This window comes from Homalodisca vitripennis, chromosome 2, assembly GCF_021130785.1.
Source record: "Homalodisca vitripennis isolate AUS2020 chromosome 2, UT_GWSS_2.1, whole genome shotgun sequence".
Classification (NCBI taxonomy): Eukaryota; Metazoa; Arthropoda; class Insecta; order Hemiptera; family Cicadellidae; genus Homalodisca; species Homalodisca vitripennis.
In genome coordinates this window covers 8,239,116-8,258,788 of record NC_060208.1, presented here as the reverse complement: position 1 = coordinate 8,258,788, position 19,673 = coordinate 8,239,116, and the positions used below count along the sequence as shown (strand labels likewise).

At 37.0% G+C, this 19,673-nt stretch overlaps 1 protein-coding gene across 1 annotated transcript; it reads left to right on the top strand.

The window, feature by feature from the left end:
• Positions 1 to 5,396: 5,396 nt before the first annotated feature.
• LOC124353459 lies at positions 5,397 to 15,970 on the top strand. The gene is made up of 17 exons (XM_046803298.1): positions 5,397 to 5,494; positions 5,628 to 5,744; positions 5,880 to 5,996; positions 6,130 to 6,246; positions 6,380 to 6,496; positions 6,630 to 6,746; positions 7,130 to 7,246; positions 7,380 to 7,496; positions 7,631 to 7,747; positions 7,881 to 7,997; positions 8,131 to 8,247; positions 8,381 to 8,497; positions 8,631 to 8,747; positions 8,881 to 8,997; positions 9,255 to 9,371; positions 9,505 to 9,621; positions 15,721 to 15,970. Exons 1-17 carry the CDS (start codon positions 5,397 to 5,399, stop codon positions 15,968 to 15,970), a joined length of 2,103 nt encoding a protein of 700 aa, XP_046659254.1.
• The last annotated feature ends 3,703 nt before the right edge of the window (positions 15,971 to 19,673 follow it).

The window sequence follows — 19,673 nt, the reverse complement described above, 5'->3', positions numbered from 1 at the left end:
CAAATCTTTTTATCAGTCATTTTACGTCACCACGTCGGGCGGAAACTTTTTATATCCACTCTTCCTCTTTATAATGGCTTTCAGACATTTCTTAACCCGTATGCATATTTGGGGGTTTTAGATGAAAATCTGGTAAGAATGTTGATTTTTTAGGAATTTTAAATTCTGTAATTATGTAAGTGTTTCTATGGTTTTAATATATAAACCGTATATGATTTGTGTTTTAAGGGTATCTAGATAAAGATCCAGTAATGGTGTAAATGTTTAGTTTTTAGATAAAGATTTTATATGTGGTTGTTTTATGGGCTTTGGGACAGAGATCCAGTAAAGATGTACATTTTTGAGGGGTTTTAGATAAAGATCTTATATGTTGTTGTTTGGAGCTTTTCAGATAAAGATCCAGTAATGAATGAGGTACATTTTTTGAGGGGTTTTAGATAAAGATTCTATGTGGGGGTTTCCAGACGTACATTCAGTTATGATGTACATTTAGGAGGGGTTTTAGATAAAGATCTTATATGTTGTGTTTGGAGCTTTTCAGATAAAGATCCAGTAATGAATGATGTCCATGTTTTGAGGTATTCTACATAAAGATGCTTTAAGTCCAAGGCCAGTGGTCCATGAAGAGTGGCGGAAAAATGTATGTTGATATTTTAAGTGTTTTAGATAAAGCCTATTTTACCCTTTGGTGTGACAACTTTACTATATTCGGTGAATGCTAGACACGTGGAGATTTCCAGTATCCTGAGACTACGTTTACTTGTTATACTCTGCTACACATGCGTTGCATTTAACCAGGTTAATGTCCAACTCCGAGCAACTGTTATACTGGACTCTGATGGACAGAAAGGTGCCGAATCCACCGTATAGTCAGGCATGCAACATTCATTACGACGAAGCGGGGACTTGCAAGTGAAATCACCTCTGACAAATCTGCAAGATCCTACATAAAATTATTTTACAGTTTCTAGCCATTAACGCCCAAATTGAAGCCGCGAAACAACGTGACTGAGTGTCACTCTGAACTGAGTTGACCTTTTGTTACCATTACTCCTGCCGTCATCAGGGGCCCGTCCACGTGTACTGCTGACGTGTCTACTCCCGGCCCGATGTTTTATTCAGCGTGTTTGTCATTCAGGCCGACATTGACTAAGCATGGCAAGGCTGGTGACAAAAGATGCTAAGTCAAGATACATAGTAGATTATGCCCAGTCAACAAAACATGTGAATCACCTCTTACAAAACCATGCAAAACGTCAAACGTCACATTAGAATGGCAATAGGGCGTTGGGAAAGTTCAGAACTGAGATTTGAGCACCGATTCTAAGAATTATTGTCATTAAATTGTTTTTTTCCACCATTCATTTAATAATTAAGTGAAATATTAGTCTATGCGTACCATATTCTACATCATACATAGTAAAACTTACGACTATTGTCATTTATAATACATCAAATTAATTTGTTTAAAGTTTACTTCCGAAAAGTTATTAACTGGAAGGATAGCAATATTTTTATCGCTAGCTGTAAAAAAGAGCAGAAAAACACGTTTTGAAAACTAATATTTACTCTTCTCTTTTGCTATTACAAATAGACCTAAAGAAAAGGAACCAGGAAGATCCTGGTTTTAAAAGTCGTTGTAGGTATTTTTCCTACAATAATATATAAATGCCTGTTTAAAAATATCTCTTAGTCTCTAGACGTCATAAATTTTATTTAATATATTTGTTTTATCCCAAGTGAACGCTAGGCATTGTAAACTAATTTTGATTTAAAATGTATCTGCATTATTGACAAAATCATAAAAATTATCCATAACGCTTTTGATTTATTTTGTATAGAGAAGCTAGATAAAAGATACCAAAAAACAATCTTATCTGGTACTGAGTCTATGACGAGGTGCAAAACAATTTTGAAGTTTTATTTTAGGAAGAAAATAAAATTTACTTCTATATCAAAAGAGAATTGCACAAATAAGAAATTAATTATAGTCCGCATGGATTTAAATTATTTTTCTATTTACGTTTGCCCTTCTGATCAATGTTTACACATCTGCTGGAAAAAATGGCTACGGTGAACGAAAAATTATACATTATTATTTATTATAAAATTATTATATTTTTGGTAACTCAACAGTGTAGTTATTTGTAGTAATTAATAATTCATATTAATTAAGCACGTCAACACCAATAGCTTTGGACAATAAGTCAAATTTGGTAAAGAAAAATTTTAATAAATCTTACTTTTCATAATTTCTCGAGCAGGATGAGATAAGTACAACGACAACGGGGAGAAGGGAAAGGGAACATTGAAATTAATCAATACCTTTTATACATTTTCAAGATGTACACGATAGTCCCATTATAAGTTTACAAATTCATATTTTTCATAAGAAAAATATCTTATCTGTTTTTCATCAGGAATGGACTCAAAGTTTAAACATTATTATCTTAATAGTTACATTTTTAACTATAATTTTACATTGTGTAATATATTTATTTTAATTTTTATGGGTTTAAACCTAAAATGTTAAACATCGAAAATTTTTCCAAACTTATTTAGATTGTCTAATTGCTACGCGCTGGAGAATATTTCCAACAGCCATATGTGTGCGTAGTATATATATAATTTCAACTTCAAAGAATTATGTGATAAATTATTTTTACGAGATTTGTTATGTAAATCGAGGGGTGTAGGTATGTTAAATGGGCTGACTTGAACCCTCATAGCCCCAGTTTGAAATTCTTTCCCTACGCGACTTCGCGAGAAAGTTGCTAAGACGTCACCGACAAAGGTGTTCCGGGAAGAGCACAAGGGTGGCGGTGACGATCAGCTGGTGCACACCTGAGGGAGGGAGGGTAAGGGCTGAGGGCTAAGAGGACGAGGAATGTCGGGTCACGATTGTGGAGTCACGTGCAAGTCTGTATGGCGCAAGGCACCGCTACATCTGCTCCTTGAGTCTTTCTCAACCTACCCCCAGGTGTACGTACCCCGGGCATCCCCGTGCAGCTGAGCATCTGGGCATTGGGTAATACCGGAGTCGGGAACAAAGAGCGACCGGGAGAATCGACGGTTACAGGCGAGCTTGCCACTACACCACAACTAAATCATTAGAAAATTCAATATTTATATTTGGAAAATTTTACGATACAGATCTTACCAAATGTTCCAGCCAAATGTTTCATATTTTTTGGGGAAAAATTAGTTTTTTTCCAAACAGTACAAAAAGTTTAAAAAATGGAAAAGAAAATTTTGTATTTTGTGGGTTTTTGTAAATTAAACCAACAAACCTAAATTCAATGAACCAAACAAACCTTATGGTCTCTGCGAATTGAACTCTGCATATGTACTATTCCAAAAAATGAAATTCAATATTTCGCATCTTTAGAACTAGATGTTTTGAATGGATTTGGTTGAATTTATTTTTAATTAAAAATACAAAGCCAGTTAAAAATTGATAAATGTTAACAAAAATGGAGCAAACAAAATATGAAAAAAGGAAAATGACGAAATACATCCATTGCGGTTTGCACATTCATAATAGAAGAGTTATTTATTGTGTTTGCAACACACTCTGAAGCACTCTTCATTCATAGCACAATGTGATATAACGGGTACAAAATTTAAACAAAAATGGAAAAGGGGATGTATTATCTTGTTGGTATTTTTAAATTAAAATAACCCAAATTCAATGAGCCAAACAACCTTTATGGTCTCTGCGAATTGAATTTTGCTTATGTAGTATTCCAAAAAATTAAATTCAATATTCCGCATGTTTAGAATTAGATGTTTTGAATGGATTTAGTCGGATTTATTTTTTAATAAAAAGTACAAAGCTGGTTAAAAATGTATAAACATTAACGGAAATAGAGCAAACCAAATACCAAAATCATATTATTACAAATCCATTGTGGATTGCACAATTATAATGGATGGGTTATCTATTGTGTTTGCACTCTTAATTCATAGCACTACTTACTTGTAAATTACCTTGTTGAACAACTTAAATAAAAAATTATTTTTTTTGTATTTTGTACCTCAACACCATATCATGAGATTAAAAAAGGTATGTCCTCTTGTTTACATATACCGTCCCGTATAGTTAAATATGTATAGCTTGTAAATCAGCTTATATAATTCATCCGTTATAATTGTTCTAGCCAATGTTTTTGTAAACATAACATAATACTTTCTGTGAAAAATACCCGTATTCTAAAATAATGCCTAAGATACTCAGCTCAAATTATGTTAATAGATATCAAATCATGGGCCTGAGCTGTACGTTACAAACTCTAAAAGTGGTTACGGTTAACAATTCCAAAAATCACATACACCCTTTGTAAATGCCGATAAAAGGAATAGTTTTGTTTAAAAGATCAAAAACGATGAAATTTTTGACATTACAATAAATTTCGACATCTCTTTAAAAAGATGGCTGTCTATCAAAGTTTGAAGACGGTACTACACTATTTCATCCATAAAGTGGTATAAAGTAAAACTGACAATTGTTTAGAATTTCTGAAATTCTTTTAACAATATCTGTTTTTGACATTTTTTAATATTTCATAAGAAATCGGCTATATAAATCATGAGAAAAATTAAAATACACACTAAGTTTACAAAAGTTTACATTAAGTTTATTCATTATTATTAAGGATCCGACATGGCCTTCGTAAAATTGTGTCCTGTCTTTCCTTTATGTGTGGTTACTCTCGATAGAAAGGTTGTAGAGACTTGAAACTTGGTACATAGGTGCCTCATCGCCCAAAGAAAATCTGATTATTTTGGGATCAAAAGGTGGAAGGGATGAACAGTTACCCAGCAGGTAACCCACTAAAATATGACGTGTTCCGTCCCGGTCTGTCATGTCCTTCGATACTAACTTGATCGGTTTATTACGGATTACATTTTTACAAATTAGTTATTTAAAATAGATTAATTATTATGAATAACTAGTTTAATTTATTCACCGGACATAGTAGTTTCTCCACATGAATGCGGTTGTTTATGTTCATGATCAATTTGGAGCTTGGATACATCCAAGCAATCCAAATCCTGCACAGTCCTCCAAATCCTTGATAGTGAATCTTTGGAGATTTTCTATCACTTAGGGCTGACAAGATTTCTATCCTGTCTTTTGCAGTATATCTTACAACAAATTGAACTGTACACTTGAAGTGTTGCTTACTTCTTCTTTTCTACATACTCAAGATCAAATTCGATGATGGTTCATTTCTTTCCTGGTGTTTTTCTGAGCGTAAGCGAAGCCTAATTATCCATAGGAAATCTCTAGAACGATTTGAGGTTTATACCTTACATATTACATAAAACTTGTTGCTTCAGCTGAGGGCATGTTTTATTGCGTAAAAAAGTAGCCAAGATAAAAAAATTACGTAATGCCCATTAGATTGATGAAGGCTATGAAGAAAATCTCCGGCTGTGTAGAAGCAAGCTGCGTATACCGGGGCAGAGATCCAAAACCGGATGAATCACGGTGAGTAGCCGAGCTGAAGAACAAGTTAGGCCCACAAGAATAATCAAGGCTAAGAAGAAAATCTCCGGCTGTGTAGAAGCAAGCTGCGTATACCGGGGCAGAGATCCAAAACCGGATGAATCACGGTGAGTAGCCGAGCTGAAGAACAAGTTAGGCCCACAAGAATAATCAAGGCTAAGAAGAAAATCTCCGGCTGTGTAGAAGCAAGCTGCGTATACCGGGGCAGAGATCCAAAACCGGATGAATCACGGTGAGTAGCCGAGCTGAAGAACAAGTTAGGCCCACAAGAATAATCAAGGCTAAGAAGAAAATCTCCGGCTGTGTCTAGAAGCAAGCTGCGTATACCGGGGCAGAGATCCAAAACCGGATGAATCACGGTGAGTAGCCGAGCTGAAGAACAAGTTAGGCCCACAAGAATAATCAAGGCTAAGAAGAAAATCTCCGGCTGTGTAGAAGCAAGCTGCGTATACCGACGCAGAGATCCAAAACCGGATGAATCACGGTGAGTAGCCGAGCTGAAGAACAAGTTAGGCCCACAAGAATAATCAAGGCTAAGAAGAAAATCTCCGGCTGTGTAGAAGCAAGCTGCGTATACCGACGCAGAGATCCAAAACCGGATGAATCACGGTGAGTAGCCGAGCTGAAGAACATGTTAGGCCCACAAGAATAATCAAGGCTAAGAAGAAAATCTCCGGCTGTGTAGAAGCAAGCTGCGTATACCGGGGCAGAGATCCAAAACCGGATGAATCACGGTGAGTAGCCGAGCTGAAGAACATGTTAGGCCCACAAGAATAATCAAGGCTAAGAAGAAAATCTCCGGCTGTGTAGAAGCAAGCTGCGTATACCGGGGCAGAGATCCAAAACCGGATGAATCACGGTGAGTAGCCGAGCTGAAGAACAAGTTAGGCCCACAAGAATAATCAAGGCTAAGAAGAAAATCTCCGGCTGTGTAGAAGCAAGCTGCGTATACCGGGGCAGAGATCCAAAACCGGATGAATCACGGTGAGTAGCCGAGCTGAAGAACAAGTTAGGCCCACAAGAATAATCAAGGCTAAGAAGAAAATCTCCGGCTGTGTAGAAGCAAGCTGCGTATACCGGGGCAGAGATCCAAAACCGGATGAATCACGGTGAGTAGCCGAGCTGAAGAACAAGTTAGGCCCACAAGAATAATCAAGGCTAAGAAGAAAATCTCCGGCTGTGTAGAAGCAAGCTGCGTATACCGGGGCAGAGATCCAAAACCGGATGAATCACGGTGAGTAGCCGAGCTGAAGAACAAGTTAGGCCCACAAGAATAATCAAGGCTAAGAAGAAAATCTCCGGCTGTGTAGAAACAAGCTGCGTATACCGGGGCAGAGATCCAAAACCGGATAAATCACGGTGAGTAGCCGAGCTGAAGAACAAGTTAGGCCCACAAGAATAATCAAGGCTAAGAAGAAAATCTCCGGCTGTGTAGAAACAAGCTGCGTATACCGGGGCAGAGATCCAAAACCGGATGAATCACGGTGAGTAGCCGAGCTGAAGAACAAGTTAGGCCCACAAGAATAATCAGGGCTAAGAAGAAAATCTCCGGCTGTGTAGAAACAAGCTGCGTATACCGGGGCAGAGATCCAAAACCGGATGAATCACGGTGAGTAGCCGAGCTGAAGAACAAGTTAGGCCCACAAGAATAATCAAGGCTAAGAAGAAAATCTCCGGCTGTGTAGAAGCAAGCTGCGTATACCGGGGCAGAGATCCAAAACCGGATGAATCACGGTGAGTAGCCGAGCTGAAGAACAAGTTAGGCCCACAAGAATAATCAAGGCTAAGAAGAAAATCTCCGGCTGTGTAGAAGCAAGCTGCGTATACCGGGGCAGAGATCCAAAACCGGATGAATCACGGTGAGTAGCCGAGCTGAAGAACAAGTTAGGCCCACAAGAATAATCAAGGCTAAGAAGAAAATCTCCGGCTGTGTAGAAGCAAGCTGCGTATACCGGGGCAGAGATCCAAAACCGGATGAATCACGGTGAGTAGCCGAGCTGAAGAACAAGTTAGGCCCACAAGAATAATCAAGGGCTAAGAAGAAAATCTCCGGCTGTGTAGAAGCAAGCTGCGTATACCGGGGCAGAGATCCAAAACCGGATGAATCACGGTGAGTAGCCGAGCTGAAGAACAAGTTAGGCCCACAAGAATAATCAAGGCTAAGAAGAAAATCTCCGGCTGTGTAGAAGCAAGCTGCGTATACCGGGGCAGAGATCCAAAACCGGATGAATCACGGTGAGTAGCCGAGCTGAAGAACAAGTTAGGCCCACAAGAATAATCAAGGCTAAGAAGAAAATCTCCGGCTGTGTAGAAGCAAGCTGCGTATACCGGGGCAGAGATCCAAAACCGGATGAATCACGGTGAGTAGCCGAGCTGAAGAACAAGTTAGGCCCACAAGAATAATCAAGGCTAAGAAGAAAATCTCCGGCTGTGTAGAAGCAAGCTGCGTATACCGGGGCAGAGATCCAAAACCGGATGAATCACGGTGAGTAGCCGAGCTGAAGAACAAGTTAGGCCCACAAGAATAATCAAGGCTAAGAAGAAAATCTCCGGCTGTGTAGAAGCAAGCTGCGTATACCGGGGCAGAGATCCAAAACCGGATGAATCACGGTGAGTAGCCGAGCTGAAGAACAAGTTAGGCCCACAAGAATAATCAAGGCTAAGAAGAAAATCTCCGGCTGTGTAGAAGCAAGCTGCGTATACCGGGGCAGAGATCCAAAACCGGATGAATCACGGTGAGTAGCCGAGCTGAAGAACAAGTTAGGCCCACAAGAATAATCAAGGCTAAGAAGAAAATCTCCGGCTGTGTAGAAGCAAGCTGCGTATACCGGGGCAGAGATCCAAAACCGGATGAATCACGGTGAGTAGCCGAGCTGAAGAACAAGTTAGGCCCACAAGAATAATCAAGGCTAAGAAGAAAATCTCCGGCTGTGTAGAAGCAAGCTGCGTATACCGGGGCAGAGATCCAAAACCGGATGAATCACGGTGAGTAGCCGAGCTGAAGAACAAGTTAGGCCCACAAGAATAATCAAGGCTAAGAAGAAAATCTCCGGCTGTGTAGAAGCAAGCTGCGTATACCGGGGCAGAGATCCAAAACCGGATGAATCACGGTGAGTAGCCGAGCTGAAGAACAAGTTAGGCCCACAAGAATAATCAAGGCTAAGAAGAAAATCTCCGGCTGTGTAGAAGCAAGCTGCGTATACCGGGGCAGAGATCCAAAACCGGATGAATCACGGTGAGTAGCCGAGCTGAAGAACAAGTTAGGCCCACAAGAATAATCAAGGCTAAGAAGAAAATCTCCGGCTGTGTAGAAGCAAGCTGCGTATACCGGGGCAGAGATCCAAAACCGGATGAATCACGGTGAGTAGCCGAGCTGAAGAACAAGTTAGGCCCACAAGAATAATCAAGGCTAAGAAGAAAATCTCCGGCTGTGTAGAAGCAAGCTGCGTATACCGGGGCAGAGATCCAAAACCGGATGAATCACGGTGAGTAGCCGAGCTGAAGAACAAGTTAGGCCCACAAGAATAATCAAGGCTAAGAAGAAAATCTCCGGCTGTGTAGAAGCAAGCTGCGTATACCGGGGCAGAGATCCAAAACCGGATGAATCACGGTGAGTAGCCGAGCTGAAGAACAAGTTAGGCCCACAAGAATAATCAAGGCTAAGAAGAAAATCTCCGGCTGTGTAGAAGCAAGCTGCGTATACCGGGCAGAGATCCAAAACCGGATGAATCACGGTGAGTAGCCGAGCTGAAGAACAAGTTAGGCCCACAAGAATAATCAAGGCTAAGAAGAAAATCTCCGGCTGTGTAGAAGCAAGCTGCGTATACCGGGGCAGAGATCCAAAACCGGATGAATCACGGTGAGTAGCCGAGCTGAAGAACAAGTTAGGCCCACAAGAATAATCAAGGCTAAGAAGAAAATCTCCGGCTGTGTAGAAGCAAGCTGCGTATACCGGGGCAGAGATCCAAAACCGGATGAATCACGGTGAGTAGCCGAGCTGAAGAACAAGTTAGGCCCACAAGAATAATCAAGGCTAAGAAGAAAATCTCCGGCTGTGTAGAAGCAAGCTGCGTATACCGGGGCAGAGATCCAAAACCGGATGAATCACGGTGAGTAGCCGAGCTGAAGAACAAGTTAGGCCCACAAGAATAATCAAGGCTAAGAAGAAAATCTCCGGCTGTGTAGAAGCAAGCTGCGTATACCGGGGCAGAGATCCAAAACCGGATGAATCACGGTGAGTAGCCGAGCTGAAGAACAAGTTAGGCCCACAAGAATAATCAAGGCTAAGAAGAAAATCTCCGGCTGTGTAGAAGCAAGCTGCGTATATCGGGGCAGAGATCCAAAACCGGATGAATCACGATGAGTAGACGTTGTGACTGCGGGACCTCCGCCAATAACAACTCAAGACTGTAACATCCAATAACAATAACAAATGCCACCTGAGACACAACTGTTATTAGCTCCTAATCTGCTGCTTCCGGCTCAAACACTGTCATGATCATTACTGGTTTGTTTGTGTTTGGATAAGTGAAGAGGTTTACGAATTCATTTTCTGATTTACTTATAATTATTAAAATATTATTAAAATATGATACAATGCACTGTGTATTTTTTTAAATTATATTTATAAAGAAATTATTTTGTTGGAAGAAATTTTAAATCATGTTATTCATTGTATATATATATCATGAAAATCTCTTGTTTTATCCTCTTTTTAAAAATGGCATGCCTATAGAAAGACAATATACAATTTTTATAATTACTAAATATTACAAATTGAAAAAAAATGTTATTAAGACTACAACAAAATTTTTTGACATAATAGATATACATCTGCAAAATCATAAAAAACTGAAATTAGATATTTATGTTATTTCAACATTTTTAATTAGTTCGTTTTGTATTGATTTCTAAGCCGCAATTTCACTTACTAAACACGAAGGCATAAAAAGAATCCAAATGAAAATAGATTCGATTTCTCTTAAAAACAAATAAATTCAAAGATTACCTTTATTCCATATTTAAAATTGTACATCTTTGTGTTCTTACATTTTCAGCATTTGACCCTCCATATAAGATTCTTGAAGAAGATTAGCAAAAAGTACTAAGACTTGGTAATCATTAGTATTTTTCTTAACGTCTTATAATTTATAAACGTTCATTTATCTTTATCGCAATATTTTCCTATTTATTGTTTTAAGGGCCCTCTAAAGCGCAAAAAATATTTTTTAAATTCATTTTCTCTGTTTTACTAATTATTATTCTTTGAAATATCCTCTTTACAGTTATGTACAACACTGAATATGAAAAAATATTTACTACTTCAAAATGTGTTATTATAAGTGTTACCTACAAAATGAGTTTTGGAGGGAAACCATTAGTAATCTGTTCTATTGTTTATTACATACAGTATGATTAGCTTCGTTGTTTTCTGTTTTATTGTTCATAATGACTTTTTATGGTAACGAACTAGCTATTCTTTTCGTGAAAGAAAGTTAATACCACTTACAAATTTAATTGACCATCCGGGGGAAGAGTCGCTGTTATATAACCTACCAACGTCATGACAGTTGGATCAGATCTTGATCAAAAAAGGGGTTGTATGTTTCCATAATGAGACCTCTTTCAGTCCTTGAAAAACTTAATTAATTATCCAGTTTCCATCCCTTGAGGTTTTGTTTTCAACCTTGTGCATGGTATGGTCCCATTTTCAAATTTTGGTGTGATCCGTTATGGAACATCAAGCATACCTATAATTAAGCTTAAATGGATGACCACCGCATTATCCTGCCCTTGCAAGGTATGCCAGCAATAATGTATATTTTGGAAACATTTTGTCTCACATAATATTTGATGAAGAGAAGAATCACACTAAGGATCTTCGAAGCAGACTTAGTAGATGGAGGAAGAAGATTACTAAAGCTGCACAAAGATCTGTAAATGGCGACTAAATGTAAATAATACAATCTAAATATACAATAAACACATTTTTTAGTATATTATGTTAAACTCGTTAACATTTGATTGAACTAAATCATATTGTACCTGAGTTTGGATGTTTCACTACTAATATTACTTTAAATACAATCGTTTTAACCTTGTACTTAACACCATTGCAATAAAATAACTATATCTAATTAATCATAACTTTGTATATAATAAGGCGTTTATAATACAATAAAAATTACTTTCTATTGGCTTTAAAACAAAATAGCAAAAATATAAATGAATAGGTTGTGAATATGAGAGTCATACCGTTTTCCTAATTTAACGATGTTACGCTTTGATAACGTTTGCTAGATGTGACAGAGATTTTGAATTTTGCCGATTTTGACAAAGAAGAATTTTGCCGACATTTGATAGTTGTGACAAAGGGATTTTGAAGATTGCTGATTGCGATAAAGAGGCACTTTGCCAACATTTGCTAGTTGTGACAAAGAGATTTTGAAGATTGCTGATTGCGATAAAGAGACACTTTGCCAACATTTGCTAGTTGTTACAAAGAAATTTTAAAGATTGCTGATTGCGATAAAGAAGGACTGCCAACATTTGCTAGTTGTGACAAAGAGATTTTGAAAGTTTGCTGATTGCGATAAAGAGGCACTTTGCCGACATTTGCTAGTTGTGACAAAGAGATTTTGAAGATTGCTGATTGCGATAAAGAGACACTTTGCCAACATTTGCTAGTTGTTACAAAGAGATTTTGAAGATTGCTGATTGCGATAAAGAGGCACTTTGCCAACATTTGCTAGTTGTGACAAAGAGATTTTGAAGATTGCTGATTGCGATAAAGAGGCACTTTGCCAACATTTGCTAGTTGTGACAAAGAGATTTTGAAGATTGCTGATTGCGATAAAGAGGCACTTTGCCGACATTTGCTAGTTGTGACAAAGAGATTTTGAAGATTGCTGATTGCGATAAAGAGGCACTTTGCCAACATTTGCTAGTTGTGACAAAGAGATTTTGAAGATTGCTGATTGCGATAAAGAGGCACTTTGTCAACATTTGCTAGTTGTGACAAAGAGATTTTGAAGATTGCTGATTGCGATAAAGAGGCACTTTGCCAACATTTGCTAGTTGTGACAAAGAGATTTTGAAGATTGCTGATTGCGATAAAGAGGCACTTTGCCAACATTTGCTAGTTGTGACAAAGAGATTTTGAAGATTGCTGATTGCGATAAAGAGGCACTTTGCCAACATTTGCTAGTTGTGACAAAGAGATTTTGAAGATTGCTGATTGCGATAAAGAGGCACTTTGCCAACATTTGTTAGTTGTTACAAAGAAATTTTGAATATTGCTGATTGCGATAAAGAAGGACTTTGCTAACATTCGCTAGTTGTGACAAAGAGATTTTGAAGTTTGCCTATTTTGACAAAGAGGCACTTTGTCGACGTTTGCTAGTTGTGACAAAGAGATTTTGAAGTTTGCCGATTTTGACAAAGAGGCACTTTGCCGACGATTGCTACTCGTAACTGTGATATTATATAAATGAAATTCTTATAATGTTAACAAACTGAAACAAGAAAACTAAATAAATCAGTGGCTTATCTAGGATTTATGTTTATGAGGAAGTGAGGCGTGACATCAAAAGCATTATATGAGAGAGCAAAGATAACAATAAGTAGACTATACTGTTATTATTATTATTATTATTAGTTATATTTTTTTTTTATAAATCGTGTCACGTTTAAATATATTAGCAGATCATAATATAGTTCAATATATACAGTTATAAAGCAGTGATTCCCCAATTCAATGAAATAGGAATGCCATTATTCCCTAACTATATCAATCAAATTCTCCACGGCTCTTAATACAGTTATATGGTAAAATATTTATTAAAAGAAAATGTTTAAACAGTATTTACTCAAACACACCACAAAAGCTACGTGACTACTTACAAAACGAAAGATTTATTCTTAACTTGATTCTATATATATTCTTTTGTTATGGATATTATCAAGTTTTTAGAGCCGATTATTTTTCGCCACACCCTTTTGTTACGCTACTGTGCAATGGTAGTTCAAACGGAAAGTGTGTTTCAAATATATAAACACACACTCTGAATGCACTAATTTTATGAAAAATCCCATCTTCTTCAAGGCGCAATCTGCTGCCGAAGCAAAAGGGTTGTGAAACATTTTTACCGCCTGGTTCTTGTCCTTGTACAAAAGCTGGGGTTGAAGTTGGCCAACATCTCGGCCCACTATGTCGGGGAGTACACCCCAGTACAGGGTCCGTATTTATAGAGCAGAGCGCAGCGAGCGAGCGACTGGCCGTAGCACGTGTGATGTAAGAATAGGCCGACACCTGGGCCCATCCATCCCCTGCCTGGCTTCTCTAGTGTCTTATGGTACAGCTGTGTACAGAGACGCGACTGAGACTGTCTATTCCAGTACAGTGTGCCCTTGCGACCATTTCAGAACATAAGATCACACTGAAGAGGACGTGGCTGAAAATAAACCTGCTTTACTTCGACGCTAAGAAATTATAGCGAAGCTTTGTTCCAAGAGATTCGGAACTGCTAAATGCGTTCTAATCAGAAATTAATTAGTTTCATCTATGTAAACTTTGAACTGGCTGTTAAACGCTCACCTTTTTGAATCGGCCATAATGTCTGGCAGTAATTTTCGGGAGTTTTAGATGAAATTTTCCCTTGGAGTGATTGTGCAAATGCCCGCTTTCGAATTTTGTTTGGTTTTCAAAATAAAGTGAGAGAACAAATACCAATATTGTCATTTGTTTAAAGTTTGTAATGGCCAAGGGATAGTAGGATTTCGGACATTTGCCATCGCCGCGCCGTATGTTACAAAATGTATAACACGACGTTTCAAGAATCAAAATCTATCTTCATCGTCAGGTAAATCGAAAATAGGAAAATCCTCTTCGTCAGTACATGAAAAATAGAACGTGCAGCAATGGATTTCCACTAAAAAAAGAAAGTAAAGAAAAAATAGAATGAAGCTATTAATTTTGCTCGTTCTATCTTTCATGTAATTAAGATGACGAAGAGAATAGGTTTCAGTCCTCGAAAAATTGTGTAATATGTAACTATTCTATACATTTTGTAATATATAATGATAGAACATGTCCGAAATTCTATTAATATTGCGTTTTAATTATTTTATAAAATACAAGTATTAGTGACATTGGGCGATAGTTTTAAATAAGAGATTTATCAATTTGTTTTATCTATAAGAACTACTTTACCATTATTTCAGATAGAGAGTATTTATTCTCTAGACTCTAGACAATTTCACTTTATCTGTTCAAACAATATGTAAATTGAAGTTGGGATCGATTCAGGTTTGGCTAATCCTTACAAATTATTATACAGTCCATGCCCAGCTGGCTAAGGTGAATAGTGATGTGATAATAATGACTCTTGATAGATGACGAGATATGTGGTCATCGATGTTGATATACACGCTTGGCTTATCGATGCCTTACGTAATGAGCCAACAATGACCTACTCTCTGATGTAATTAAAAATTATGTAATTGTGTATCAAAAATAGTAATTACTTTCACAGAATCCCTGATTATTGATCTTCAGTGTTAAAAAAGTGCATATAAATATAATTTGGTTGGTTAAGACGAGACTACAACTGTGGTCTACTTTTATTAAGAAATTTCAACAAAAAATTGGCGTTGACTAAACAGAGTTTTCCTCCTTCCCAAGCTTCATTTTACATTCTGTTTATTTCTGAGAATTTTGTTATTAATTTATTTTCCTTAAAAAATATTTCAAAACAAATTTTTACAATATATTTGAGATTTTTGTTTGTTTGTAATATACAGGATGAGTCACAGAGACATGCCGTGATGTTTTATTAAACATCAATATTGAATCTAAAGTAAAGCTGGACAAAATGAAATCGGTGTGTTATTTAACATCTTCAAAAGCACACTCATCTCTATAACAAGGCTTGCACCAAGGCTTGTATTCAATAGTATCTTAATTAAATAATCTACAGATAAATTACTTTCATCATTAAAATCACCCCTGAAATTAGTAAACATACTTTGATATTGTAAAGAAATTGATGTCGAAGAATATTTAGTTTCAGTCGTAACACATAATTTCCAAGAATTGAAATAAAAACTTAAAAATAGACGGACATTTTTAGACTGCATGAAGATATAAGCAGTCTATCAGTGTCGGTATAGATAAGTAAACTTAGGCCTTCGTGGTATTTATCAAGTAGAATATCCTGTATCAAGTATCGCTGCAATGTTTGCCGAAACCCAACGGCCTCTGTTGAGCAAGGCACGCTGGAAGTAGGACAGCCACATCGCGCCGAGGTGGTGGAGGCGGAAGATAACCTTGCAGTGAGGAAGGTCAGTGCACACCTGCGAGACCCCGGGAGGCTTCCTGGACTGGCTGGAGCTGGAACTGGAGATGACGGTAGAGGTGGAGGTAGATCTCAAACTGTGCTGGAGTTTCGTTACCACTGAATTCATTATCGTTGGACTCCCAGTTCACCGTTGCGAAGTAAATCATGTGAATTAGACATTTTGTGCTGTTGTTTTATATCTGTTTTTTGTCAGATCTTTTTGAAGGTTGAATCCTTTTTGAGTAAAAAAAAAAGGGATTCCAGGCCCACAAACCACTCGAACAGGTTTAAACGGAATAAAGGAGGGAGTTAGTACAGTGCAAGATTAACAGCATTGATAACAATTGTTCCGTTTACACTCAGAATTTGAATTCAACTCAGACCTTTACTCCCTCAGGCCGAGCGGCACCATCAACTCTTCCAATAAATAACAGTTCAAAATTGAAAGAGAATCCAGTTTCAAATACTTCTAATAGACAGTTGGGCTTATGTTTGGATCTTCTGCAAGCGAATTAAACAACGCTCTGTCTTGCGATTAAATTGTATTTCTTATTTACTTATTAAATGTATTATGAGGATTATGTACTTTATTTGACTAATCTTTCTTTGTAGGTTGTAGTTACTAACGATTAAGATCTTTATTGTTGCCCTGATGCCTGCAATACTAACATAAATTACTTCACCTTAAAACTTATTCGATAACGAGCAACCTTTTCTACCCGTGTAGTGTAACCCATAACTCTTCTTCTAGATTTCTTTACGAAAATGCCTGCCTGGCATTTCACCTTCACTCCAATCCTCTTTGAAGAGGAATATTATTATTAGTTCGAGTATACATCAGGATTTTTAGTACAATGCCATACCATTTTGTGGCAAAATCGGCTTCGTTCCCTATGGGGAACTACTTTTAAAGACTTCAAAACTTCAAAAGAGTAAAATCATTTCCTAATGTCTTACTGATGTATTACGTGGGGGAGCCACATTCCCCAAAAGGAACAGTCCGTTCTGTAAGTTTTTTCAAACGTCAAATAATCATGTTTAAACCCGATTAGTATTTTGTCTTCTTGTATGTTCCACTATCATCACCTACTTTTGATCTATTGCCACGATTTTTGTCATGCTTAGTTTCAAGCAACACCTTTATATAAGAAATTGCTTAGAAATTATTCAGAAATGTCTTCATTCAATTCATAATAAAGTAATAATTGAAATATTGATGAAATAGCTTGATTATTATTATTTAAGTTCAAATCAATAATATTCAACCAAAAACACGCAATAACTATTAACGTGAATCTATGTACGTATACTAGTAGAAAGCGAGATATGGGCTTAGTGAAACGTTGGCAAGCTACAAACTGCAATAAGTTTTATACAGACAAAGTAGAATAATTAGAAGACACTATTGCCTGTTATAATTTGGTCTAAATCAGTTAGAAATTATGGAAGTTATAGCGTTTAAAATACATAAAATACACTGGAATCCATACCGCGCCGTGCAGATTGCCTAGACTGCACGAATACTGACATTGTTTCATAATGCACTGAGAATGCCACTAACGTTTTTAATCTCCAATTTCATTGTTTAGGTAATAATATCATTCCTTTTGTTTTAACAACACGATTACTTGTATGTAAAAAAAAACCTTAGATTACATTTTATGGATGCTACATTATGTTCCACTACTGTTTTTCTTTTTTTGGATATTTCCTGAAACTTTTACTTAGACAAGTAAATGTCAACTGTCAAGTAATAGACAACTGTCTATTAGAAGTATTTGAACTACTTAACTACTAGAGTGCACAAAGTCAGCAGTCTAGATACTCTTCTATCTTCCAAGGACATTAAACCAATTGGTCGACAAGGTTCACTGAAAATGTGGGGTAGGCAGACGAAATATCTACCGCACATTAACAGAGTTCACTGCTTTGTCAATGTCTTAATAGGTGTACGAGAAGTAGTTTATGATTATGTGTAAGAAGGGTTGTATCTTAACTTTGATTTATGATAACATACTATCAATCCAATCGTGACCACTTTGTTTCATATATCTGAACTCTTTCACGATAAGGATGCAAAACAATGGGAATATGCATAAAATATTAATATTGACAATGCATTGATACATCATTGCTGTGGGCTATAAACAAGACATACCTGGACCTGAGATAACGGTATTGATACGTTATCTGATAGTTAAGGTTGCACGCCAGAGGTCACAATGTCTTAGAGGTCACCTAAGGTCACTTGACGGCTTCAATGAATGTGGGAGTCGGTAATAGGCTGTCAGTCGACTGAATTGGTCGTCATTCTTTCGCGGAGATGGTCTATGGTTCGTGTAAGCCATCGATCTGACAACACCCCGTGTATTGTTGAACGTTTCCAACCATTATTAACATTTTGCTTCGATATATTTTGAGACACTGAGCCGGCTGTATCTTGATTGCAAGCCCCGTCAGAAGAATGTTAAACTTCTTGCTCTATTACGCGTTCATTTTGTATCATAGCGCTACGGGAGATGACTCATTTTAAAGATATAATTAATACTCATCCTAACCCTTTTTAGTTGTTATAAATATTTTTATAGGTTATTCTGAAAAACTCAAAAAATGTTTCCACTTCATCGTTTAAATATTTTAAAGCGTATATATCACGGAAAAATCTGAACCATTCATTAGCAGTTCAAGTAACAAAGAATATCAAATTAAAGGCGATATTAATTGTAATTCATACAGTGTTATCTGCCAAACATTTTCCAAAACATTAAATTAGTAAAACCACTAATCATTTAGAATAAGGATAACTAACCACTAACTCTGAAATGCCTTTGTCTGCACATGATATGGCATACTAAGACTTTGTACATTGTTTTAAGTTGAAAGAAATTTATTATAATCAAACATTTTTCGGACCCAAACACAAATTTAGTAGAATTGAGGAACATAGAAGTACCCCACTAGTTGTCTTAAAATCAAGACAGTCTGATGGACTCAACAAAAATAAACTAATTTCACAGTCATCCCACATTTCTGGGTTTCTTTTATATTTTTTATAATTTACTTGTTTTCTTCCTGAATAATTCATTGGATAATTGTAATATCTTATAATATGTTCACTTACATACTTCACACACCTTATAAACTGAGATTTATCTTACTCCATAATTCCTAAGAAACCATTTAATAGTACTCACCGACCTACTGATCTCCAAAGCTACCTCATATTCTTAAGATGAGAAAGTTCGTTGTAAGTTTTTTAAAGCGAACGAATGATCAGATGAAGTCTTTTCTGCAACCGTTCCAGGAGATTTCCACAAGTCTAGTGAATGTCTCCTCTGTCTCGATTCTTATTTTCCGTGACCAAAATGGACGAGTGCGTTATTTTGTGAATGTCTTCATTGCACAAAAGATGTGCTCATTTTGGGTGAAAACCTTTTTAGTGACCAGGTTCAGTTCCATTCTGCAAAGCAGTCATAGTTGTTTTCCTTCACTAGCTAGACGCATTTGTTAGCTATCAGAGTTCACTGTTTTCAATCCCTCTATAATATATTCTTATTTAAACTTCTCTGGAGAGTCAAGTATGAGTTCTCGATCTGAGAAGGTAATTTACACATATGCCAGTTACCAAGTGCAGGATTACAGGATTGAACAGGATACACTCTAAAAAGGAAAGGTGTTACAGCTGTAACGTGATATAGAATAATATCGATGAATATTCTATTACGACAGGTTAATAACTGGAAATCTGCAATGCGAATGTAGAGTTTAGCTCCACGCCACCTTCCGCTCAGTGCAGAGTCCGATATCTGACACCTATAATCAGG

Bases quoted from the DNA above. Each gene is read 5' to 3' on its own strand.
- LOC124353459 (XM_046803298.1), top strand. From the start codon at position 5,397: ATGCCCATTAGATTGATGAAGGCTATGAAGAAAATCTCCGGCTGTGTA. The intron at 5,745-5,879 runs GTGAGTAGCCGA...CACGGTGAGTAG, and splicing joins CCAAAACCGGATGAATCACG to CCGAGCTGAAGAACAAGTTA. The intron at 9,622-15,720 runs GTGAGTAGCCGA...TTTATCAAGTAG, and splicing joins CCAAAACCGGATGAATCACG to AATATCCTGTATCAAGTATC.